The sequence below is a fragment of the Schistocerca gregaria genome, chromosome 4, assembly GCF_023897955.1.
Source record: "Schistocerca gregaria isolate iqSchGreg1 chromosome 4, iqSchGreg1.2, whole genome shotgun sequence".
Lineage (NCBI taxonomy): Eukaryota > Metazoa > Arthropoda > Insecta > Orthoptera > Acrididae > Schistocerca > Schistocerca gregaria.
In genome coordinates this window covers 708815167-708842029 of record NC_064923.1, presented here as the reverse complement: position 1 = coordinate 708842029, position 26863 = coordinate 708815167, and the positions used below count along the sequence as shown (strand labels likewise).

The 26863-nt window shown below is 42.1% G+C and overlaps 1 protein-coding gene across 1 annotated transcript in view; it reads left to right on the top strand.

Annotated features, from left to right (window-relative positions):
- LOC126267877 (Down syndrome cell adhesion molecule-like protein Dscam2) overlaps window positions 1-26863 on the top strand; it is a 1296028-nt gene that overhangs the window by 990441 nt on the left and 278724 nt on the right. The window contains exons 9-10 of the mRNA XM_049973186.1: window positions 21861-21971; window positions 24739-24900. Of these exons, the coding sequence (XP_049829143.1) occupies window positions 21861-21971; window positions 24739-24900 (273 nt within the window). The remainder of the gene's footprint in view (window positions 1-21860; window positions 21972-24738; window positions 24901-26863) is intronic.

Genomic DNA, 26863 nt, shown 5'->3' with positions numbered 1-26863 from the left:
ACGAGATAAGGCCAGGAAGGAAAAGAAGAAGATCGCAGTAGACTGGAGTAGGATAAGAGATTCCCAATGGTGAATGTTTGGGAAGCGATTTTCACTTTCGGTATTTGCCTGACAACCAAGTGGAACATCCCATAACCTTGGGTCACTTGAGCACGTTTTTGTTAGGTCGCTTGCTTATCTGTCTGTTTGTCTGTTCAGTATAAGTTTTGCTACTCATTTTTACCTAACTTCCCGATGAGCTAGTGACTCGAAATTTTAAACAAAGCTCAGAAATTGACGACAATGAAATAGTGTAAGGATAAGAACCACCTACCTGTAATAGGGGAGGCAGTGGGAGTGAAAACTGGGTTACAAGGAAGCGTAAAGCGCCTGTCCAATTGCGAGTTCCTCCACGATGGCTGTGCTTAGCAGGTTGCTTCACAGCCCCTGCAGCTGCAATTGAAACTTCTTTTAAATTTTTACTTAAACTGCTGAGTGAAATTGACTGTACTGTCACTTTGGTGTTTTATCATTTCAGCGCTGACGGTAACGCGATCTGACTGCTTTAAAATTAACTGAAAAGAATGGCCCTGAATTAGAAGAAATCCTAACCATAACCCATACATATCATAAGTCACTTAACCTCACAGAAAATCTTCATTACACGAACTACAGCAATGCAGCAAACACCAATAAAGCCAGCTAAATAAAAGACTGTAACTACTGTAGGCTCTAACTACTAATAGGCGGTTGGTTAGCAAAGGAAAGATTTTGTTGCACAGCATACAACGTATTTCGCAGATTTTACCTTGATCCTGTGACAACCAGTTCAAAAAAAATTATATAATCATCAGTAATAAATCTCCATGACGGATATACATTCAGACCGTCCACTCACGCTAATACTGCAAACCTTCAACACTGCTAATTATTAACCTCTAACCATCACTGCTGTCTACTCACTCCCAACTTCCATCACTGCTGGCTGTTCACCTCCAACTGCTTGTCCGACCAGTGACAGAGTGTCTTTTACAGAGTGCACACAGCGCTGTCAGAGTTATTAATGCTAAGCGCTACATGGTACTGCCAACATACAAACACATAAACAGCCTACTTACACAATGTGCGCAAGCTACCTGCTACAGGAACGGTCTGCGGCAACTCATTCGATTTGTAGCTGCACCTCTGTAATACCGGAAATAATATACTGGGAACACATATCATTTGCAACCTGATTGTGACGGTAAGACCCCCTAACAGCCTACGTCTGAGGATGAGGCGAAAAAGGGCAATGTAAAAGCATAGTTCAGGAGTCCCTGGAGCAATTTCAACCAAATCTGGTGTATACATCGCTCATTTTACTATGTTTTTATTAAGTCGTTCACTTGTTTGTATGTTTGTCTGCTCAGTACAAATTTTGCAATTCAGTTTAAACTAACTTCCCGATGAGCTAGAGCTATGAAACTTTCAACATAGCTCATGACTGGGAGACAAAGCAATATCAACTCGCTTTCTTGTGTGATGTGTGGCGGAGGACAATTTATATACCACTGCCATTTCCGCCTTTTCCTATTTCAGTCGCGAATGGTTCGCCTCCATGTGAGTCCAAATCTCCTCAGTTTTTACCTTCACAGACTTTTCGCGAGATAAACGTAGGAGAAACCAATGTCTTCGTCGACTCACGTGAAGATAAACTGAAACAAACTTGCAATTTACCATATGCCTCTGTTGTATTCTCGTCAAGACATTTAAAATGGAATAAAATTTCACACACGTAGGATTAAAAAGCAGAAAATAATAAATTTAAATAAAAATAAATGTTTAATATAATGTGTTTTATATTGGGCTAAACAGTGTAAAATAATTTCTCTTGTCTCATACAGATGCCCAGCCCGCACACAAAAGGTTCTGAAAATTTAGGCTTGTGAATTTTTAATAGCTATGAAAATAGATATTAATAACGAAAAACATTAGTACTGCATGAACACGTTTTTCGTTTTATATCTTACAAGTATTTTATAGCTATTAAAAATGCACAATCGCAGATTTTCAGGACTGTCTGTGTGGGGTAAGGACTCTATACGGGGCTAGCAGAAATATCTTATACATTTTAGTCCGATATGAAAACTTAGTGTATAAAAAATTTGCTTTCATTTAAATAATTATTTATATATTTCTGGAACTATTATCCACTGCCCCAGCCAAATATTAAACTCTTATGTAAGCGTATGTCTGTTTGTAACTTCCACGTACCCATCGATGTGAATATTGAATACAAGAATTAAAGACGGCCGATGGCAAAAATATTCGAGTACGCTAAGAAATTGGAACAGAATTGGCGAAAACTCCAAAATGCTTCTTAACGTAGTACATGCAAATTGCGAAGGAAAGTGGATTACGACTGAGAAGGAGAAAACATGTTCCGCAGAGGATGAAGTACTCTGCAGCGCCTCTTAAGCTTAGCTTTAAACGGATTCAGATGAGAACTGCAGCAACTGCTTGACTCCTTTCAGGACACAGCAGACGGGATTCTCAACGCTATCGTCCGTGCATATTTCTGTAATGCTGGAATTACGTGAGGGAACTGCCAAGCTTTTATTGGTTACGGTCTGTGATTAGTCTTATTTACGGATTCTTCCGTCACTTCTTGATAGAACAATTCCATATTGAGGGTTGAATAATACGTAGGAGGGTTCTTATTCTACGAATTTTTATTTGTATGAACTAGTTTTCGGCTTATTAGGCCATCTTCAGATAACTACGGGCTATTTTTTACAAGGAGCTTGTGTTCTTACGAACCAAACATTCTGGTCTAAGTTACAACGCACTTACATAGAATTTTAGTTGTGGTATTGTCTTTGGAATTATCAAATGTGTCTTTTGACTTTTTGTTATGTAAAACTGTTCTTTAACATAATAAATCCCATTTTGTGGTTTGTCAGTACCATGTATGAAAACAATTAGAATGATTAAGAATACACATTATTACAAAATCACAATCTTGTGGTATTTGTTGTGAACGTTTTCTCTGGACGCTAATAGTTGGTTGTACAACAGCGATGTTTTCTTTGGGGGGTTACATTTCTTTATTAGAAAATTTGTGCATTAATATATACCAAATATTACATTGTTACAGTTGAGTTACAGTTGGTAATGTAAACACATAAGGGATATTACATTACTAATGTATTCACACCCCAATATAATGCAATATCCCTTATGTGTTTACATTCCTATTTGTAACTCAACTGTAAAAACGTAGTATTTGGTATATATTAATGCATAGTGTTTCTAATAACAAAATATAACCCACAAAGGAAACATCGCTATTGCACAACCAACAATTAGTGTCCAGTGCAAATGTTCACAACAAATACCAAAAAATTGTAATTTTGTTCAAAATAATTCTAATTGTTGTCATAGGTGGTACTGACAAACCATAAAATGTGATTTATTATGTTAAAGAACAGTTTTACAGAAAAAAAGTCAAAAGACTCGAATGATAATTCCAAAGACAATACCACAACTAAAGGTCGTGTGTAAGTGCGTTGTAACTTAGTCCAGAATGTTTGGTTCGTAAGAACACAAGCTCCTTGTAAACAATAGCCAGTAATTATCTGAAGATGGCCTAATAAGCCGAAAACTAGTTTACACAAATAAAAATCAGTATAAAAAAAAACAAGTAAGTGTTATTCAACCCTTAGTCTGTGATTAGATTTTAGTCGAAAATTAGTTTTTACCATGCAACATTTTCAAGTGTACCGACCCTTTTCAAACATACTAATATTTTAATAATTAACCACCCGCAAAATTCTGTTCCTTAAGTCCTTAGGAACAGCACATTACCGTCATTAATAATACTTACCTTTTTGTTACTGACATTATCAACAAACACATCGCAGAACAATTTCAGTTCATACCAACTGTTCAAAATGACAACCACCAGTCTCCATTTATATTGGCTCAGCGAATGTTCGACTAATAGAACCCTACTCTTAGATGAAAAGGTTGGCACAGGAGAGGAATTCGTGGCGGGCCGCATCAAACAAGTAAGAAGAGTATTGACGCACAAAAAAATAAGAACCCATCATTTTATACTTAACGACAAATGTTCCACAGATTCGAAAACAACATAGGCTGTGCCCAACGGATGTGTAATAGAATATCTGATCATCCAGTAAACGTAAAAGTTTTATTAGACAGGATCAGAAGCACGATAAGACTATTCGCAGACGATCCCGTTATCCACACGAAATTATATTCATAGTAAGATGGTGAGGAAATGCATAGACTTGGACAAAATTTGCAGTTGCTGTAATGAATGACATCTGTCTTAAAAAGTGGAAAATACAGAGTTGATGGTTCGATGAACCCTCTGCCAGGCACTTAATTGTGAATTGCACAGTAATCGTGTAGAGGTAGAAGTAGTGTAGTAAGAATTTGATTGTCGCCGATATAAGAGTATTGGGGAACGTCTTGAACATGTTCTAATAACTTACGAAAATGCAGCCGGGTGACGTTGTCGACAACCGCCGATTGAAACAAAATCCACCATCTTTATTTGTAGGGTTATTTGCTAATGTAGTTTCTTTAGTCAGAATGGTTATAGTGGGAGACAGATGCGTTGCGCTATCGACCAAATGTGCACTCGGTGAGTGATGAAAATACTGAGGTAGCATCAAAGTCTACGGCCTTTTTGCCTTATGCAGGAAGAATTTCGAACAGAAATATGTTGTCAAGTGTGTGTTTCGATCACGACCTGAGATCAGGGTCCTTCTAGGGTCCGTAAAGAATGATCTTGGTTTGCGTAAGGCGGATGTCTACTGCGTTCTTGCAGTTGTGGCATGTCATATACTGGTCTGACTATCAGGGCTTTGGAGGACCTGTGTACTGAGCGTAAGCGCCATACACGTTTACAACAGCAGAGGAAATTCGCCGTCGCGGAACATTGTCTTGGCAGCTGTCATCCTATGGAATACGCACGCGAGCTATGTGCCGGACATCCATCAAGTTGGAAGTACATAGCCATTCTGTCATGCAGTGAAACATCTTGTAGTAACATCGGTAGAACATTACGTAGGAAATCAGCATACATTGCACCATTTAGATTGCCATCGATAAAATGTGGGCCAACTGGATATTTTCTCCCATAATGCCGCATCACACATTAGCCGGCCAACGTTGCTGATGTTCCACTTGTCGCAGCCATCGTGGATTCCGTTGCCCAATAGTGCATATTACGACGGTTTACGTTACCAGTGTTGGTGAATGACGCTTCGTCGCTAAATAGAACGCGTGTAAAAAAACTGTCATCGTCTCGTAATTTCTCTTGTGCCAAATGGCAGAACTGTACACGACGTTCAAAGTCGTCGCCATGCAGTTCCTGGTGCATAGAAATATGGTACCGGTGCAATCGATGTTGATGTAGCATTCTCACACCGACTTTTTTGAGATTACCGATTCTCACGCAATTTGTGTGCAACTGATGTGCGGATTAGCCTCGACAGCAGCTAAAACACCTACTTGGGAATCATCATTTGTTGCAGGTCGTGGTTGACGTTTCACATGTGGCTGAACGCTTCCTGTTTCCTTAAATAACGTAACTACCCGGCGAACGGTCCCGACACTTGGCTGATGTCGTCCAGGATACAAAGCAGCATACATAGCACACACCCGTTGGGAATTTTGATCGCAGTAGCCATAAATCAACACGATATCGACCTTTTCTGCAATTGGTAAACGGTCCATTTTACCACGGGTAATGTAACAGAAGCAAATACCGTCCTCACTGGCGGAATGTTACGTGATACCTCGTACTTATACGTCCGTGACTATTACAGCGCCATCTATCACAAAGCGAAAAAAGTGATCCAATTAAAAAATTCACATTTCGTTACGTACTACACGAATATGTAATGAAAATGGGGGTTCCTATTTTTAAAAACGCAGTTTTTATCCGTTCGACCTATGGCAGCGGCATCTAGCGGGCCAACCATAGCGCCATCTGGTTTCCCACTTCAAGCTAGACGAGTTTCGTTCTTTATAGTTTCTTCGTTTGATTGCTTATTTCGTGAGTGATAACCATAGGTGTTAAGTCCCATAGTGCTCAGAGCCATTTAGAGTCAGAGAGCTTATTTCGTGAGATATTTGGCCCGGTCACTATCAGTGGCCCACCCTGCATATACTACGTGAACTTCAGATCTCAACTGATAGTATCCAAAAGCAGTTCGTTGCCACTCTCGAGAAAATCGACTTTGAAGTTTTTCAATCGTCTTTAACACTCTAAAGCATGTCATTTTTCTCTACAAGCAGCATAGCTATGTGGTAGAATGGTTCGGCTACCATGTAGGAAACATCAACACGATTCGTGGGCGGATATAAATTTTTAAACAGAGGCGCGTATCCTACTACCATGTGCGTGAAGTTTAGAACACATAAAATTGGAAGAAAATCAGTAGCGTTAGAGGTTGGCAATCGCTTGTTCGAGTATCGTTTCGATCATTAATCTTTCGGTTTTTTTTTCTGTTCAGTTCATATAACTGATTCATTTAATTATAAATATCAAATACATGGTGATTAAGACACATTTAATTGTCATTTTTATGAAAAATGCACGTCTTTTTATTTATAATTACATGTTGCCAACAATTATTATATTATTGTATATTGTATATTGATCACGCATTAAAGGAAACCAAAGAAAACTTGGGAGTAGGTATTAAAAACCATGGAGAAGAAATAAAAACTTTGAGGTTCGCCGATGACATTGTAATTCTGTCTCTAAAGTACTTGGAAGAGCAGTTGAACGGAATGGACAGTGTCTTGAAAGGAGTATATAAGATGAACATTAACAAAAGCAAAATAGGATAATGGAATGTAGTCGAATTAAGTCGGGTGATGTTGAAGGTATTAGATCAGGAAATGAGACACTTAAAGTAGTAAAGGAGTTTTGCTATTTGGGGAGCAAAATAACTGATGATGGTCGAAGTAGAGAGGATATAAAACGTAGACTGGCAATGGCAAGGAAAGCGTTTCTGAAGAAGAGAAATTTGTTAACATCGAGCATAGATTTAAGTGTCAGGAACTCTTTCTGAAAGTATTTGCATAGAGTGTATCCATGTATGGAAGTGAAACATTGACGATAAATAGTTTGGACAAGAAGAGAATAGAAGCTTTCGAAATATGGTGCTACAGAAGAATGCTGAAGATTATATGGGTAGATCACATAATTAGTGAGGAAGTATCGAATAGAATTGGGGAGAAGAGGAGTTTGTGGCACAACTTGACAAGAAGAAGGGAGCGGTTGGTAGGACATGTTCTGAGGCATCAGGGGATCACAAATTTAGCATTTGAGGGCAGCGTGGAGGATAAAAATCGTAGAGGGAGACCAAGAGATGAATACACTAAGCAGATTCAGAAGGATGTAGGTTGCAGGAAGTACTGGGAGATGAAGAAGCTAGCACAGGATAGAGTAGCATGGAGAGCAGCATCAAACCAGTCTCAGGACTGAAGACCACAACAACAACAGTTGCCGACGAAAAACATACATTCTGAAGTACCGATTTGATGTAAAAGATAACTAAGGACTGTTTAAATTACATTTTTTTTTCATCCGTATGTATTAGGTTTGTGCATAAATTCGTATAGTTTTTGTTTTGAATTTCGGTATTCCGGTTGCTATAGATTTGTTTATCGATTGTCATTTTTTATTTGTACTTCACTGTTGCTATTTGAATTTACATGTTGTCATTTTGCCATTTGGAGATAATGAGTAGAGCTGTAGACGCATAGAAGTGGAGAAATCGGAACATGTGCGACATATTCTTCTGTTTGAGTTCAGTAGAGGTGTGACAGCGGCGGAGGCAGCTAGAGATATTTGCGCCGTGTATGAGGATAACAGCGTTGCACACAGCACGCCAAGAAAAGGGCTCTCTCGTTATAAGGAGGCTCTTTGTGACATCACTGCGTCTCCACGTTCAGGAAGACCTTCGGGGTTTGACGAAGATCTTTTAAGAGTATTAATCCACAGTGATCCATGTCAGTGTACTCGAGGAATGGTAGACGTGATGAATTCTGAACATTTCAGCATCATTCCTCGTTTGCATGCAATGGGGAAAGTTCAAGAATCGGATGTATGGGACTGCAAGCTCTGAACCAAAATCACAAAACTGGGTGGTTGGCCACATGTGCATTTCTGCATGCTAGTCATCAATTGGCTCGTGAACAACACCGTTCGTAGCTATCCTGTTACTGGTGACGGGAAATGGTGCCTTTATGCTAACATAAGGTGACATTGTAATTCTGTCAGAGACGGCAAAGGACTTGGAAGAGCAGTTGAACGGAATGGACAGTGTCTTGAAAAGAGGATATAAGATGAACATCAACAAAAGCAAAACGAGGATAATGGAATGTAGTCAAATTAAATCGGGTGATGCTGAGGGAATTAAATTAGGAAATGAGACACTTAAAGTAGTAAAGGAGTTTTGCTATTTAGGAAGTAAAATAACTGATGATGGTCGAAGTAGAGGGGATATAAAATGTAGACTGGCAATGGCAAGGAAAGCGTTTCTCAAGAAGATAAATTTGTTAACATCGAATATAGATTTATGTATCAGGAAGTCGTTTATGAAAGTATTTGTTTGGAGTGTAGCCATGTATGGAAGTGAAACATGGACGATAACTAGTTTGGACAAGAAGAGAATAGAAGCTTTCGAAATGTGGTGCTACAGAAGAAAGCTGAAGATTAGATGGGTAGATCACGTAACTAGTATTGAATAGGACTGGGGAGAAGAGAAGTTTGTGGCACACCTTGACTAGAAGAAGGGATCGGTTGGTAGGACATGTTTTGAGGCATCAAGGGATCACAAATTTAGCATTGGAGGGCAGCGTGGAGGGTAAAAATCGTAGAGGGAGACCAAGAGATGAATACACTAAGCAGATTCAGAAGGATGTAGGTTGCAGTAGGTACTGGGAGATGAAGCAGCTAGCACAGGATAGAGTAGCATGGAGAGCTGCATCAAACCAGTCTCAGGACTGAAGACAACAACAACAACAACAAGGAAAAGAAAGGAATTACAATGAAATGAACACCCTTAGCTGCTTACAGGCGTTGACATACGTCAACGGGGACAGATGAAAATGTGTACCCCGACCGGGACTCGAACCCGGGGTCTCGTGCTTACATCGCAGACGATCTATCAATCTTTTTATTTTTTATTTTTTTAATCTCATTTTGTTCATTTTCGTTCGTTGTATCTGCTCTGGGCGGAAGTCGAAAGACACCCATTTTAGTTCGTTGTTGATCTAGTAACTCTTTTTTTTTATATATTACAGAGGGCAGCTAGCCCCCTGACCGAACACGCTGAGCTACCATGCCTGCATCCATCTGAGCCACCGAGGACACAGAGGACAGCGCGACTGCAGGGATTTATCTCTGGCACGCCTCCCGCGAAATCCACATTCTCAACTTATTGTCCCGCACTACATTCGTAGTGCCCCCGCCCATTATACCCATTACTCGCGGCGCGTTGCCGATTCCCGTAAGAGTTCGGGCACTGTTTGCGCATTCGCACAGAAGAAGAAGAAGGTCAGGTGTCCGGTGAGCCTTAACTATACTAAGATGGTATATTTTCCTTCGTAATGGTCGAGCCCAAACAAAGTAGCAGCTCCCCATACAAAGACCCGCTCGCATCCACAAAAGATAATGTTATGCATCTGGTGGAACGTGTAACGTTACGTCCTGTGTAGGCGAGCTAATGGGCCGCCTAGAATTGGTACGAATTAAGGTGAATTTGTTGTATGGCTGAACGCTCAGGGCGCGTCGGCAGTTCCGACTTATGATTAGGTGACCGTCCCAGGAGCTGCAGGGGCAATGAGCGCTTCGCCGATAGCGGGTCTTTGTATGGGGAGCTGCTACTTTGTTTGGGCTCGAGCATTCCGAAGGAAAATATACCATCTTAGTATATATATGAATTTGCACGGCTGATGCTCGAGTTGCCTTTGTGCAGAATATGCTCCAGGAAATGGCGGAGTGTCAAACAGTCCTAAGGGTGGGCAAGTTACAGATCTTTGAGATTCGACAATTACTCACTTCAAATATTAATGCAATTTCGATACAGTTATTACCAACTTCCGTTCGTTAATTCTCTTCAAAACATTTGCATTTTTTTACTCCTAATATGTATTCAATAGCACAGCAGTTTACGGTTTTTTCCATATCTGATTGTAGTGTTACTTTTTAGAAAAAATTATGTGAGACTTCAAGATCTTTTTACAGCTAAATCAGATTTTTCTCTGTCTGTATTTGTGACTACATGTCACCGATGCTATTCTTGTAGCTACCTTTGTTGCTTTGTTGACCAACAGGGCCATGCCAAAACTGTGTAGGAAGACTGACAGTGCTACTTGTTACATCAATGATACTTCTGTTTATTTGTATGTCCTACTGAAATTGGTGTGAAGAATATTCAACGACAGTAAAATACCTGGACTCTTCCTCAGTGTCTCCGATTTTGAACATTACTGGAAATATCTGGAACCACCTAGCACCTGTCGCCGAATATCGATGTAACGTGTCCGACCAGAGAGAGTTATGCCAAGAATGGGACCTGATGTTCCCTACATACTCGTACAGGGCATTCTCGAATCGGTATGGCGCACTTTGTTAGAACGAAGATGGTTCATATACAGATGCATACAAAATATTAACATGCACCTTTCGTCCGAAATTTCACACCCATTTTACTGCAAATGTTAATAGCGTCTATGATTCAACCGATTACAGGTTAGCAAAAATATAGATTCACGTATCGACACAGAAAATCTAATTACAAAGAGAATCTATTTCTCACCATATTTATCTTTGACGCAAAACCGCAGTAGTGCTACAGTTACTGAGAAAAACTTTGGACTGGTTTACATTTGACACGGTGTATTCATGATTCCCAGAGATTTCACGAGTCGCTGCTCCAGCTGTCGTTACCTGCTCTCGCCATAAAGATAATTTTATCAGTGCTTGCCTCAGTTTCATTAACTTTTTAATCTTGGTTGAGATCTGCTCCATCCACTAAATAAGTGCTGTGCTCGCGAGTCCGCCGAGGTTGCCTCAATAATTTTTCAACCCGCGAGATTTCTTTCGGAGTGGCCGTACGCCGAGAGCGTTTTAATTTCAATGTCGCCGCCACCCCCACCCCAGCCCTGCGACCGGCGCAGCTGGCGACCGGTAATCTTGCTAATGGCGGGACTGCGCGCTCCCCAGACTCGGGGGAAGTCCCGTGGCGCAGGGCAGCCAACCGTCTGGCTGACTATCCAATCCTGTAGCACGTTCGTCGGCTACAGAACTTCTCTTACTGCAAACCCGAGTATATCTTCCATAGTGCATGCTTTACATGGCGTCGCTGAATTCCTTGCGTTCAGTGAGTCACTTTGCAGTAACTGTTGTTTTTCAGATTACTAAACCTATTTTTTGAGTAACACCTTTACAGATTAAACTAACCTAGGCTAGTTTAATTTAATAAGGCAGTGGCTATTGCTGTGTACCTGGTAACTATGATTAACTTTTAATCATATTCTGCTTTTTTATCACAATCTTCTTCTAAATATTTTGATAGTATTAATTTACCAACTATTTGCACTATGCCTTTGTTCTTTTAGATATTGGAGAATTTAAATCGCATTTTAGAAGTGAGCTTGATTTCAGTAATGATTTTATTTTTTATTTATTTACTTATTTGTTATTTACGAGAACGGGCCTTAACATCCTCTCTTGCATCTGACCATGAGCAACATAGACCAAAGATATTACAAAACCTTCCCAAAAATAATAATAATAATAATAATAATAGTATTAAATACACAGATAACAATAATAACAAATAATAATAATAATAATAATAATAATAATAATAATAATACTCATAACTGACAATAATAATAATAGTAGTAGTAGCAGTAATAATAGTAAATTCATATGATATAAATGGCTGGCGACAGTGGCACATTTGGGTAAAGGCACATTAACACCCTAACTTTTGGCACCATGTGGATTTATTGTTTTTTTAATTTTTTTTTCTTTATTGTGATTTCATTTTCCTGCCCCACATGGGCAGTGGAGGGCTGGCAGTGGCACAATCCGCAGCTCTTCACCCGAGTGACATTACAATTAATAAAAGGAGGAACTATATATATATATATATATATATATATATATATATATATATATATATATATATATATATTTCGTTTGGCAAGTACATACGGCAGAAAAGGACGTTAGAGGGTGGCAATCTGGCAACACTGTAACCACATGTGGTAACCACATGTGTGGTAACTACCTCTGGCAGTACAAATGATTGCAGTGGCAATAGTTTTGGGTTAGCATGATGGAAGTCAATGGTTCGATCCTCAGTTGGGGGTTCATTTATTTTTTTTATTTATTTATTTATTTTATTTTATTTATTTTTTTTTTTGCTAGTTTCATTCTGAAATTTTATACAGTAACATACACCGCTTATAAGGTCACATGTATCCTGAATTTACAACATTTTTACGCTCAACATTACAAAAAATGTTCATATGTGTGTGAATTCCTAAGCGACGAAACTGCTAAGGTCATCGGTCCCCAGACTTACACACCACATAAACTAACTTATGCTAAGAACAACACAAATACCCACGCCCAAGGGAGGATTCGATCCTCCGGCGGGAGCGGCCATGCAGTTCGTGGCATGGGCCCTCAAACTGTGCTGTCACTCCACACGGCGAACATTACAAATACGTGGTTGGACAAATAAGAAGTAGACAGTTGAAACAAATGACCTGTCATAGGACAGAATAACTAAAAGACTAATATCAATTTCGATATGCTAAAGATGATAGAGCACATAACACAACAGCTATTTGTCATTTATACTACATGTAATATGAGCGCTCAGATGTCGCACATTAGCAACCAGTGACAATAATAATGTCCATATTAATGACCGCGTGACCTTCACAATAGAATACGTTGTGCTCAGAAAAATAGATGCCCAAAGCAACCCCCCTGCATGTCCAAATATTGCGCAATCCGCCGAATCATACAGATTTGGACCCTTAGTAGCAAAACTGCGTGCATAGTAACAAGAGCAGCAGGGACACGCTCTATCAGTTCTTCCACATTCATCGGTGGAGTAGAGTATACATGCTTCTTCAGGTGTCCCCACAGGAAGAAATCAAGGGGATTTAGGTCAGGTGAACACGGTGGCCATAAAACTGGATCTCCACGTCTGAGCTATTTCCCTGGAAATGTTCTGTCCAAATACTGTCACACATTACTTCCAGAGTGTGGAAGTGCACCATCATGTTGCAACCATATACTCTGCCGAACATGTAGTTGAACATCTTCCAGCACGTCCCGACATCAAATACGGTGTGGTAGAAACACCACTCAGTGCACCACATCGTGATTAACAGGAAGCATTGCTAACAAGAATTGGTCTCAGAGCTCGTCACTCGTGGGGGGGGGGAGCATTGGTGCCGAGTATGGGCAACTTAGAATTCATGATTTGGAGCCGGTTTTATTCCACATCATTCGCACCACCTCGGGCACTGAAGCAGAAACCTTAATGGTGGAAATCACCTGTGATGACATCAAGGATGTGATAGCAATGGGTGCTCCAAACAAGTCGACTGGCATGGATGGTTCAAAATGGTTCAAATGGCTTTGAGCACTATGGGACTTAACATCTCAGGTTTTCAGTCCCCTAGACTTAGAACTAATTAAACCTAAGGACATCACACACATCCATGCCCGAGGCAGGATTCGAACCTGCAACCGTAGCAGCAGCGCGGTTCCGGACTGGAACGCCTAGAACCGCTCGGCCACCACAGCCGGCATGGATGGTCTCCCTGTCGAATTTTACTGGGCTGTCAAGGATTTCATGGCGCCACAGCTGACTGTGATGTTCCAAGAACTGTTGACAACAGCCACCAATGCTCCGCTATCATTTGGTGAAGGCATTATCATCCCAATTCACAAGCCATAGCAGGGGAATATAGCTGCCGATTACCGCTTCATAATCTTACTCAGTGCCGACTACAAGATATTTGCACGTATTTTAGCGACACGATGTCGTCGGATCCTTCTGAGTATAATATCCGCGGACAAACGACGCCACGTGGACCCGTCAATGCCCAGACAGCCACTGGTGACAATCGAAATGTGATTTCTCCAGTAGCTACGTGCAGTCTCCGTACAGCATTAGTTGATTTTGACATTGCTTTTGATCCGGCACGACATGGTTACCTCGTTGCTGTCGCGGTGCTGGTGGGCTTCCCAGCATCCTTCACTAGTGCATTACGCCGCCTCTACTCCAGTGCCCACTCCCTTGCGCAGGTTTATGGTCGTATCGCCGGACCAGTACCGATCCGCTGTTTCTTAAGTCAGAAAACGCCCACTACTGAAGCTCCTCTACGCTGTCGCCCTGGATCCACTTACTGGGAGTCTCGTGACGCACTTATCAGGATTCACCCGGCGGCAATAGACGTTCAGCTGTCGTGCTTATGCAGGAGATCTGTTGATGCTGTTCTGATCACGGAAAGAGACCACACGCGTACTTGACCTGATCTTCAAGTACAGGGACGAGGTAGGCAGTGCTTTGAGTGTTGCCTGATCCAAGACGACGCCAATTTTCGGCGGACTAACTCGAAAAGAATTGGCGCCTTTACCTTGCGTCGAGAGCTTCCGATACCTTGGCATCGTTGCACCTCAGTAGTCCACCTCCGGCGCGTACTCAACGTCAGCTGCACGGCCGTTCGGCAACAACGCCTCCGTCACCTTTATGCTTTGCAACATGTGGCATATCTGAACATGCATGTAGTTACCAAGCTGGTACACAAAGTACAGGTCCTTCCGATGTCGCCAGCGATTGGTTGCAGCCTGCAGTCAGCGCTGTGCTAATTCGTAACGGCTGGTAACATTTTTAAGGTCAAATATGAGATACTCACCCTTCCCCAGAAAGCCGAGGGACTTGGACTCACCAACATCCAGTGTCGCGCGGCCGCGTTATACCTGAACAGCATGAGCGAGCAAGGGCCGGGCGCAGGGAAGGCACTCACGCCGCAACTCTTGGACATTAACGCCAGCCTCTGTCTCCCAGCTGGTGTCAAAAATGGTTCAAATGGCTCTGAGCACTATGAGACTTAACATCTGTGGTCATCAGTCCCCTAGAACTTAGAACTACTTAAACCTAACTAACCTAAGGACATCACACACACCCATGTCCGAGGCAGGATTCGAACCTGCGACCGTAGCAGTCGCGCGGTTCCGGCCTGAACGCCTAGAACCGCTAGACCACCGCGGCCGGCCCGCTGGTGTCAGTAGGACATAATGCGCCTCTACTTGCGCGTGACTGCGGAGCCTCCCATGTATGCGCCCCACACGTCGAAAGGAGTTATAAATTCAAATACTGCATTCCGTACCTTGCAACAATGTTGAGATCAAGTAGCCTTTATGGAGGTCAAGGGCAGTGTGGCGCAACCTTCATCAGCCGTACCTCCCGACGCAGTCTGAGCGACGTCGTATCACGTCTCCTGTGAAAATTCGCCACCAATCAGCGTTTACATACGATTGGTTTAATGGACTCTCCTTTACGATCCACCTGTCACTCGGTAGACAATGACAACCCCCTTGCCTGAACTGCGCCAGCGTTCGTGAAGTCTGGCCACTAGGACGGCAAATGGTCACCTTTTTTCTCCGCGACCTTCCATCCAGGGTCGACTCGTACGCTTTCATTCGCCCAGAGGACGTATGTTTCCCTGTAGCCAAGACTCATGCGACAGTCTGGGTCAAAGGATGGACAATCGGGTACCTTTATGGAGTCGGGGACAAATCATGCCTCGGTCTTTGGACTCTCCTAAAGAATGAGTATGCGCTAATTGAACGACGTCCGAGCTACAGCGTTTATTTTGCCAGCTACCTCCGTGGTGTTTCTGGGGTTTCGCGCGACCCCCGCTCCGTTGAAACGTGCCTAGCGTGGTTGGCTAGACTGCTCTCGAGGTGCACTATTAACGCCTCCTTCACGTTGGTCGAGCCCGGGTGTGTGTAACGCCTTGTCCTTGTTTTCCTTTCCCATTTCCCCTACCCAGCACTGCTGTGACACACGAAGAATATCCATGGTTACAATTAAGTATATCCTATCTTGACTGTCCCTTGTTGTAGTGTTCCGGTTGGTTGGTGTTGTTGGGTACGCCGTGACAAGAACTCGTGTGTTCGACCCCTGCCAACTCCGTCACCCGTCCTACCATCGAACCGGAGGTGACCTACACGTACTCATATTCCAACATCCTTACCTTCCGTCTGCTTAAAACGAACGGTCAGTTTTCCCCATTTATATTTTCTAACGCTGTCTATTAATTTGTTGTACTGTTTGTTTGTAAATAAAGTTTATATTTCCATCTCATGTTGAAAAAAATAGTGCGTGATTTTAGTGGGTGCTGTTCAGGACCTGAGTCTTCGATTAGTAATCAAATCGTCCTCAACCCCGGGATCGAACCAGCCCACCACTTAAATTTCGAATAAAAATCATCACCTTTAGCTGCCGAATGTGCGGATAGAGGTTCAGGGCACTCTCTTGTCCTTGGGCTTGGAAACTGCCCCTGAAGGAGGAAGAATCAGCACTGATGCAGAAGGCAATGGAAACCATTACAGTAATGACTCATAATATGTATCCGTGGGACATGTTGGCTGTGATTTAAAAAGTGTTATGCTGATCTCCCCATTGGCATAAGATTTCGGAATTACTCCCCATTCCAGTCTCCGGCAGGGAATTGCCAACAGAGAGGTGACAATGAGAAAAAGGTTGAATTACCAACGAAAGGATAATTTTCTACGAATTAAGGCGCGGCAAACTAACACCATCAACGATGTTTCACATATAAGTCCTGGCGTCGTAAGCTGAAGATGAAGAGTTAGAGAAAGAATATGAGGACATTGAACGCGTAATTCAGTACGTAAAGAGAGATGAAAATCTAATAGTCATGAGGAACTGGAATGCGATTGTAAGCGAAGGAGCAGAAGAAAGGATTACGAGAAAACAGGGGTTGTCGCTTGGTACTAGGAATGAGAGAGGAGAAAGGCTAATTTAGTTCTGCAAACAATATCAGCTAGTAATAGCGAATAATGTTCAAGAATCCCAAGAGAAGGAGGTGTACTTGTAAAAAACCGGGAGGTATGGAAAAATTTCAATGAGAGATTACTGTCGCGCAGAGATTCCGAAATCAAATACTGAATTGTAATGAGTACCCAGGAGTAGACATATACACAAATCATACATTTGTAGTGATGAAGAGCAGGATGAAGCTTAAGAGAGTAGTCAGTAAAAATCAATATGCAAAGAAGTTCTCTAAGACTATAGATTCAGCGATAAGGAGTAGCGCAGTAGGCAATTCACTTAAAGAGAAGTGGACGTCTCTAAAAAGGCAATCACAGAAGTTGCAAAGGAAAACGTAGGTACGAGGAAGGTAACGGTGAAGAAACCGTGGGTAACGTAGGAAGTACTTCAGTTGATCGATGATATAAGGAAGAACAAAAACATTCAGGGAAATTCAGAAAATCAAGTCGCTTAGGAATGAAATAAACAGGAAGTACAGGGAAGCTAAGGTGAAATGGCTGCATGAAGAATGTAAAGAAATCGAAAAGGAAATGATTGTCGGCAGGACTGACTCAGCGTGTAGAAAAGTCAAAACAATCTTCGGTAAAATTAAAAGCAATGGTGGTAACATTAAGAGTCCAATGTGAATTTCACTGCTCAATACACAGGAGAGGGCGGATAGGTGGGGAAAGCCTCTATGAAGGGAATTCCATAAATTATCTGGGAGTAGGCATTAGGAGTGATCTAAAATGGAATGACCATATAAAATTAATCGTCGGTGAAGTAGATGCCAGACTGAGATTCATTGGAAGCATCCTAAGGAAATGCAGTCCAAAAACAAAGGAAGTAGTTTACAGTACACTAGTTCGCCCACTGCTTGAATACTGCTCACCGCCGTGGGATCCGTACCAGATAGGGTTGATAGAAGAGATAGAGAAGATCCAACGGAGAGCAGCGCGCTTCGTTACAGGATCATTTAGAAAACGTGAAAGCGTTACGGAGATGATAGATAGACTCCAGTGGAAGACTCTGCAGGAGAGACGCTCAGTAGCTCGGCAGAGGTTTTTGTTGAAGTTTCGAAAGCATACCTTCACCGAGGAGTCAAGCTGTATATTGCTCCTTCCTACGTATATCTTGCGAAGAGACCATGAGGATAAAATCAGAGAGATTAGAAGCCATACAGAGGCATACCGACAATGTTTCTTTCCACGAACAATGCGAAAGTGGAATAGAAGGAGAACCGATAGAGGTAGTCAAGGTACCCTCCGCCACACACAGTCAGGTGGCTTGCGGAGTATAGATGTAGATGTAGATGTAGAAGATCTGTCTATTTTGATAGAAGAAGAAACAAGGGTCGATAGGAAAGACATAAGGTATCAAGTATTAGATTCAGGATTTAAAAGAACTTTGGAAGACTTAAGACCAAATAAGGTAGAAGGGATGGATAAAATTCCATTAGAATTTCCAAAATCACTGGAAGAAGTGGCAACAAAACGACTATTCACGTGTAGAACGTATGATTTTGGCGATACACCATCTGACATTCGGAAAAATATCATCCACACAATTTCGACGAATGCAAGAGCTGACAAGTGCGAGAACTATCGAACGATCAGCTTAACAGCTCACGCATCTAAGGTGCTAACAAAAATAATCTACATAAGGATGGAAAAGAAAATCGAGGATGTGTTAGACGACTATCAGTTTGGATTTAGGAAAGGTTAGGGCACCAAAGAGGCAGTTCTGACGTTGAGATTGATAATGGAAGCAAGACTAAAGAAAAAACAAGACACATTCATACGATTTGTCGACCTGGAAAAAGTCTATGTATAATGGTGCAAGATGTTCGAAATTCTGAGAATAAAAGCTGTACGCTGAAGGGAAATATGGGTATTATACAAAATGTACAAGAGCCAAGAGGAAACAATAAACCGGGAAAACCAAGAACGAAGTGCTCAGGTTGAAATTGAGTAACACAGGGGTGTAGTCCTTCGCCCCTACTGTTCAATCTATACATCGAGAAAGCAATAATGGGAGTAAAAGGAAAGTACAAGAGTGGAATTAAAATTCAAAGTGAAAGAATATCAATGATAAAATTCGTTGATGTCATTGCTATCCTGAGCGAAAGTGAAGAAGAACTACAGGATCTGTTGAATGGAATGAACAGTCTAATGAGTACAGAATGTGGATTGAGAATAAATCAAAGAAAGACAAAATAATGAGAAGTAGTTGAAATGAGAATAGCGAGAAAGTTAACATCAGGATTGGTAATCCAAAGTAGATGAAGTTAAGGAGCAGCAAAATAACATATGACGGACAGAGCAAGGAGGGCATAAAAAGCAGACTATTATTGGCAAAAAGGGCATTTCTGGCCAAGTGAAGTCTACTAGTATCAAAAATAGTCCTTAATTTGAGGAAGAAATTTGTGATAATATACGTTTGGAGCACAGAATAGACTGAAACATGGACTATGGGAAACACGGAACAGAAGAGAATTAAAGAATTAAGATGTGGTGCTACAGGCGAATGATGAAAATTAGGTGCACAGATAACGTAAGGAATGAGGAGATTCTGCGTAGAACCAGAGAGGAAAGGAATGTATGGAAAACCCTGGCAACAAGAACGAACAGGATGGTAGCACATTTGTTAAGACATCAGGCAATAACTACTATGTCAATAGAGAGAGCTGTAGAGTGCAAAAACTGCAGAGGAAGTCAGAGATTGAAATACATCCAGAAAATAACTGAGGACGTAGGTTGCAGGTGCTACTCTGAGATGAGGAGGTTGGCACAGGGCAGGAATTCGTGACGGGCCGCATCAAACCAGTCAGAAGACTGATGACTCACAAAAGAAACCTTAGTCTCTTAACGTTGTGAAGTGATATTGATAGACAGACATCACAGTCCGCGTGTTAACGTAATGGAGCCTCGCGTTGCTGGGAAAACGACGCTCAATTACCCTTCATGCATCAATGTTCCATCTTTTGCAGCAACACATGTCCTATTACAGTACTCTCTATGAAAATAAAGAGCCAAACACAAGCCCTTTGGAAAAAAGAACTAAAATTGGTTACTGTTAACTTGTAAAATTCAATCTCGATCAGTTCCCTGTGTGTCGAAACTGGGGCGCACCTGTATATTCTCTTAGAAACATTAAGAGACAGATTTTGTCCATTTTGTAGCGTGGGAGGAACTGTTCCATTACATACGTTCACTAAATTACTGTATATTACATGGATTGTGCGGAGATAATTCTGTGAGCTGTGGAAAGAGGTTAATGGTGTGCCGTTTAGATATGTCCATTACAACACAATGCTATACAGTAGTGAAATATCATAATATGACAGTACTAGAATGAAACTTAACCAAATAAAATAGTTTTAAGAATTAATGTGAAGATGGTCTTTATTGGAGATGCTGAAAATGTCAATGAAAACATCGTAATTTACTCTTCAGTTTCACTACATCACTCATATGATATATGATATCCTCAGGCAGTTTAGTTGGCTGTGTGTACACCTGTCTTTTTGACTCCTTTCTGTACTCATGTTAAATCTCTGAATTTTTATGTAGATTTTTGCCTTTCTAATATTATAATAATTTTGTACCACTTTTTTTGAGAGAGAGAAGATGTATTGGTAACAGCAAAGGGCATAATGTCAAAACTAACAAGTTTTTAAAACGCATCTCTGCATGGTGTTTTAGTTATAATTTCTAATATACGTTTGATAATATAAAATGTATTCTGGAAATGCTATCTTTGAAAGTTTTGCTTCCTCAAAGAACTCATTCCCTTGTTTCCTTATTGAATATAAATATATTAATGTCTTCATTGTGTCTCATTTATGCTTGTAACAAAGTGCATTGCAACTGAAGCTAAAAGTACGTGCTTCATGAAGTTTACAATGCGGTTTTTATATATCAGGTGATGGTAAATTTGCAGTCCCAAAGACTAAACAATATCTGTCATGTATTTGTTTGAATGAATCATAATTACAGATTCTGTCGTTCTGTGAGATATACTAAATTATTTTTGATGAGTCTAGTCAAGATTTAACAGTATTCCATTTTTCTTTACTCATCTGCTGATATTTTCAGATATTCCATAGCTTCCTTTTCAGTCAGGTCACTAACTGTTTGTTACTCTCAGTATCATCAAGCAAAAATATTACAGGTTAATGAGCATTATTTTCCTGTCCTCTTTGTGAGCGTACCGAAAATTAAAACATTTTTCAGTGGATCCATTTCATTTTTTTGGTTAAGAGTAGTCAGTGGTGATTCTGCAAGCATTTTCAACATATAATCCTTTTTGACATTTAAGCTAATATAACTTGCTGTACTCGGGACTAGACAATCAATGTAACACTTGTCACGTATCTAGAGAATGCCAGTAAGAACAAACATATTAGTTTTAAATTTTTTTCAAGCTGAAAGGCTAAATTCACTATACGGTCGTAAATTACGTTTGTGACTTCTAATTTACTATTTTGTTTGCCAATCTGGTTAATCTGTAAGCAGCTGATAATTTTTTTAATTGGAGGATGACCTGCTCTTTCCTGGCGAATAAGAGAACCAATTTGCAAAAAAAAATGAATTTTTATATACATTTGGTTTGCCCGGAAACGGATAAATATTTCCTCCAAATAACAAGTAATTTTTATTGTTTTAGTTCACTTCAACAAATCAATTGATGAAATAATATTCTATTGTTTCCAAGAAAATGGTGAAACATTATTATGTGCTATGTTTACAGGTCTGCCCTACATTCGTCTGATCCCAAAGGTGACGGCCGTGGCTGGCGAGACCCTCAGGCTGAAGTGCCCCGTTGCAGGATACCCCATCGAAGAGATTCGCTGGGAGCGAAGTGAGTACTTGCTACCTGCTGCAAGCGCTCTGTCTGTGTGGAAGAATGCACGCGGTCAGTGAAGTGACGCTCAGCCCTCGTGTGACTGGGAATGTAGTCGAGATGGAGAATCCACTCCTCTGGTCGTCATAAGGCAGGCCGTCTTCTTGCTGCAGTGCTCTGTACAACGGTTTTAGCGTTAGAGAACAGTGATGTTGGTACGTGCACTAAATCGTGATGGGCTATCCCCATCGCATGGAAAGAAACAATCCAAAATTGTTTATATCAACTGTTTTTCTTTCATTAGGCTTGTTGACGGAGCACTCTTCGCCGCTCCGTTGGTGTTTGGATTCTGGCTCGTACACATGTGGCTCCCGCTACTGATTTACCGAAAGGACATATAAATGGATGTTCGCATATTTCCCTCTCATCCTCAAAACTGCAAAATTAACCATCAGGGAAGCAGTCTTTGCAGGAACACACAAACGGCAGTTGGTCGACTGATTGGAACTAGTGAGTAGTAGAGATATCTATCAGGAAAATCCCTCACTGATACTCATAAGTACTAGCTAATTTTGTAGCTAACTTTGGATCCCCTTAACACTCGTCCTAAGAGAAGCAGCAAACAGACTTTGGATTTCACCCTGCACAGCACAGCTGACTGTCGACAATATTCTACTCCTTGTTTTGTTGCCCTTCATGGCAAGCCATACTGGGCTTACATTTCAGCACGCTGTGAATGTTTCTACTTCTTGTCTTAATGCAAGCCAAATCCTATCTTGACTACAAAAAGTCATAGGATCTCTCCCCAAATGAGCACGCTCGGAGCATTATGCGCAGGGCCCTCCAACCAGTTCGGGATTTTGACGATCTAAAACGCCACTTCGTCTGAGTTTGGCACGACATCCTTCAGGAGGGCATCCAACAACTCTATCAATCAATGCCAGGCCGAATAAATGCATGCATAAGGATGAGAGGTAGACCAACGCGATGTTGAATTTCTCAAATTGTGAAGTTCTTCCTCTTCAATAAATCATCCTTTTTTACACTACTGGCCATTAAAATTGGTACACCAAGAAGAAATGCAGATGATAAACGGGTATTCATTGGACAAATATATTACATTAGAACTGACATGTAATTACATTTTCACGCAATTTGGGTGCATAGATCCTGAGAAATCAGTACCCATAAAAACCACGTCTGGCCATAGTAACGGCCTTGATATGCCTTGGCATTGATCAAAGAGAGCTTGGATGTCGTGTACAGGTACAGCTGCCCATGCAGCTTCAATACGATATCACAGTTCATCAAGAGGAGTGACTGGCGTATTGTGACGAGCAAATTGCTCGCCCACCATTGACCAGACGTTTTAAATTGGTGAGAGATCTGGAGAATGTGCTGACCAGGGCAGCAGTTGAACATTTTCTGTATCCAGAAAGGCCCGAACAGGACCTGAAACATGCGGTCGTGGATTATCCTGCTGAAATGTAGGGTTTCGTAGGGATCGAATGAAGGGTAGAGCCACGGGTCGTAACACAAGTAAAATGTAACGTCCACTGTTCAAAGTGCCGTCAATGCGAACAAGAGGTGACCGAGACGTGTACCCAATGGCACCCCATACCATCATGTTGGGTGATACGGCAGTATGGCGATGACGAATACACGCTTCCAATGTGCGATCATCGCGATGTCTCCAAACACGGATGCGACCATCATGATGCTGTAAACAGAATCCGGATCCATCCGAAAAAATGACGTTTTGCCATTCGTGCGCCCAGGTTCGTCGTTGAGTACACCATCGCAGGCGCTCCTGTCTGTGATGCAGCGTCAAGGGTAACCGCAGTCGTGGTCTCCCAGCTGATAGTCCATGCTGCTGCAAACGTCGTCGAACTGTTTGTGCAGATGGTTGTTGTCTTGCAAACGTCCCCATCAGTTGACTTAGGGACCGAGACGTGGCTGCACGATCCGTTACAGCCATGCGGATAAGATGCCTGTCATCTCGACTGCTAGTGATACGAGGCAGTTGGGATCCAGCACGGCTTTCCCTATTAGCCTCCTGAACCCACCGATTCCATCTTCTGCAAACAGTCATTGGATCTCGACCAACGCGAGCAGCAATGTCGCGATACGATGAACCGAAGTCGCGATAGGATACAATCCGACCTTTATCAATGTCGGAAACGTGATGGTACGCATTTCTCCTCCATACACCAGGTAACGCCGGTCAACTGCTGTTTGTGTATGAGAAATCGGTGGGAAACTTTCCTCATGTCAGCACGTTATAGGTGTCGCCACCGGACCAGCCTTGTGTGAATGCTTTGAAAAGCTAATCATTTGCATATCACAGCGTCTTCTTGCTGTCGATTAAATTTCGCGTCTGTAGCACATCATCTTCGTGGAGTAGCAATTTTACTGACCAGTAGTGTACTTAGATGGCTCTCAGTGTATTCCTGCCTCTATTCCCTTATCTCGCAGGTTTCTGCATTCCTGTTCTGAGTCAGACGCTGAGATGTTGCCGCCCTTGGCACTGTGTGTGTGTGTGTCTGTGTTTTAGTTTCGTTCTGATGGATATCCATTCCTTGTTCTAAATTTTTCATGTCAGCTCGTAAACCATATTAATTCTTCTTATCCTATTGTTATGTGCTTATTTGTCCTGTCCATAAGGCTACATCCGCTCTCCCGGATATTTAAAATTTGATACTTATAATGCAAGAGAGTGGATACGTTGTGAGGCTGCGTTGTGACAGCGCTGCCTGTGAGTAAGAACGGCCTACTTTTCTCGCAGGCGGCCGCGAGCTTCCGGACGACCTGAGACAGCGGGTAACGGCGGACGGCACGCTGGAAGTGTCGCCTGTGCAAAAGGCGGACGACGCAGGCGTGTACACGTGCTGGGCGCGCAACAAGCAGGGCCACGTGGCCAGGCGCTCGGGGGAGGTCGCTGTCATAGGTAAGCTGCCGCGCAGAGCGGCGCGACGGCAGCGCCGCCGTAGGAGCGCGTGGCCGCTGCGCGAACTGCTACGGCGCACAGCCCGTGGGGAAGCGAAGACGAACGAACTGGAAACGGACACACGAGCCCTTCTGAAAGAAGCGCCAAACGAGATCTGATGGAAGTGTGAGGGGGACGTGTGAGGGTGAGGGGTACTAGGGGAAATGATGCAATAGTTTTAAGATCGCACAGCAAACGGCTCTGGGTACACCTGTCACTAGTAAACACTTCAAAGCGATACTGACAGGGGCCGGAATAGAGTTCGGTTTGCGAAATTTGTTTTCTAGAGGTTTGAGAAATTTGTTTTCTAGAGACACAGGAATGAGAGAGGGGGGAGGCGGCGGTTGATCACCACCTCTCGTTGCGCACACCCTTGTTACGAGACAGGGTTTCGTGTGTAGCTGCAGGACCCAGCATTCTAAAAACAAACACGAAAAGAAAAGAATCTCATTTCATTAAAATTAATACTAAAGTCATTATTATTGCTGTTTATTTGGTAGATAAGAATAACTACTAGTAACTTAATTTTGACTTTGTTTTCAACCAAAGATGTTTTCCTCTCCTTCGCTTTATACATGTATGTTGACTCAATACTCAAATTTCTTTGGGGAGTTTTCAATCAATTGTAACTCGCAATCTTTCTGCTCACTGCCCTTAACCTTGCTGTTTACTGGACTTAACACCAAGATGAAGTTCCTTGAACTGCAGGGTTAAGTGCAGTGCGCAGGAAGACTCTGACTTGCGGTTGATAGGAAACTTAAGAAAGTATTTCGAGTCGATAGCTGCTTACACAGTAGTCAATCGAAACACACAAATTACAGAAGACATGTAACCACTAAAGATGCCTAATACAATCAGGTGAAACATGTTTGGTTAAAAATAAAAATTTAATTGCTAATGATGGAAATACGGTGTGGTTGTAATTGAACTTTCGCTACTTGAGCCAGTGTAGATAAAGAACTAATTATCTTCTGCGCACTCATATTTATAGGTATGATTTTCGGAATGTGCGCTGCGGGATTTGCTTTGGTGACAGTGTTAGTGTCATGAACTGCTGTTAGGCGATCGTACTGGTACGGCGACGTAGGACGGAAACACAAACATCTGTGCGCATTACAGATGCAGACAGGCAACCTCTACATCTACATTTATACTCCGCAAGCCACCCAACGGTGTATGGCGGAGGGCACTTTACGTGCCACTGTCATTACCTCCCTTTCCTGTTGCAGCCGCGTATGGCCCGCGGGAAGAACGACTGCCGGAAAGCCGCCGTGCGCGCTCGAATCTCTCTGATTTTACATTCGTGATCTACTCGGGAGGTATAAGTAGGGGGAAGCAAATATTCGATACCTCAACGAGAAACGCGCCCTCTCGAAACCTGGACAGCAAGCTACAGCTCGATGTAGGGCGCCTCTCTTGCAGAGTCAGCCACTGTTTGCTAAACATCTCCATACGCTACCACGCTTGCCAAATAACCCTGTGACGAAACGCATCGCTCTTCTTTGGATCTTCCCTGTCTCATCTGTCAACCCGACCTGGTACAGATCCCACACAGGTGAGCAATACTCAAGTATAGGTCGTAGGAGTGTTTTGTAAGCCACCTCCTTTCTTGATGGCTTACATTTTCTAAGGACTCTCCCAAAGAATCTCAACCTGTCACCCGCCTTACCAACAATTAATTTTATATAATCATTCCACTTCAAATCGTTCCGTACGCATACTCCCAGATATTTTACAGAAGTAACTGCTACCAGTGTTTTGCCTATCCGCTGTAGATCTTCCTGCATTTCGCTGCAATTTTCTAATGCTGCAACTTCTCAGTATACTACAGCAACATCCGCGAAAAGCCGCATGGAATTTCCGACACTACCTACTAGGTCATTTATATATATTGTGAAAAGCAATGGTCACATATCACTCCCCT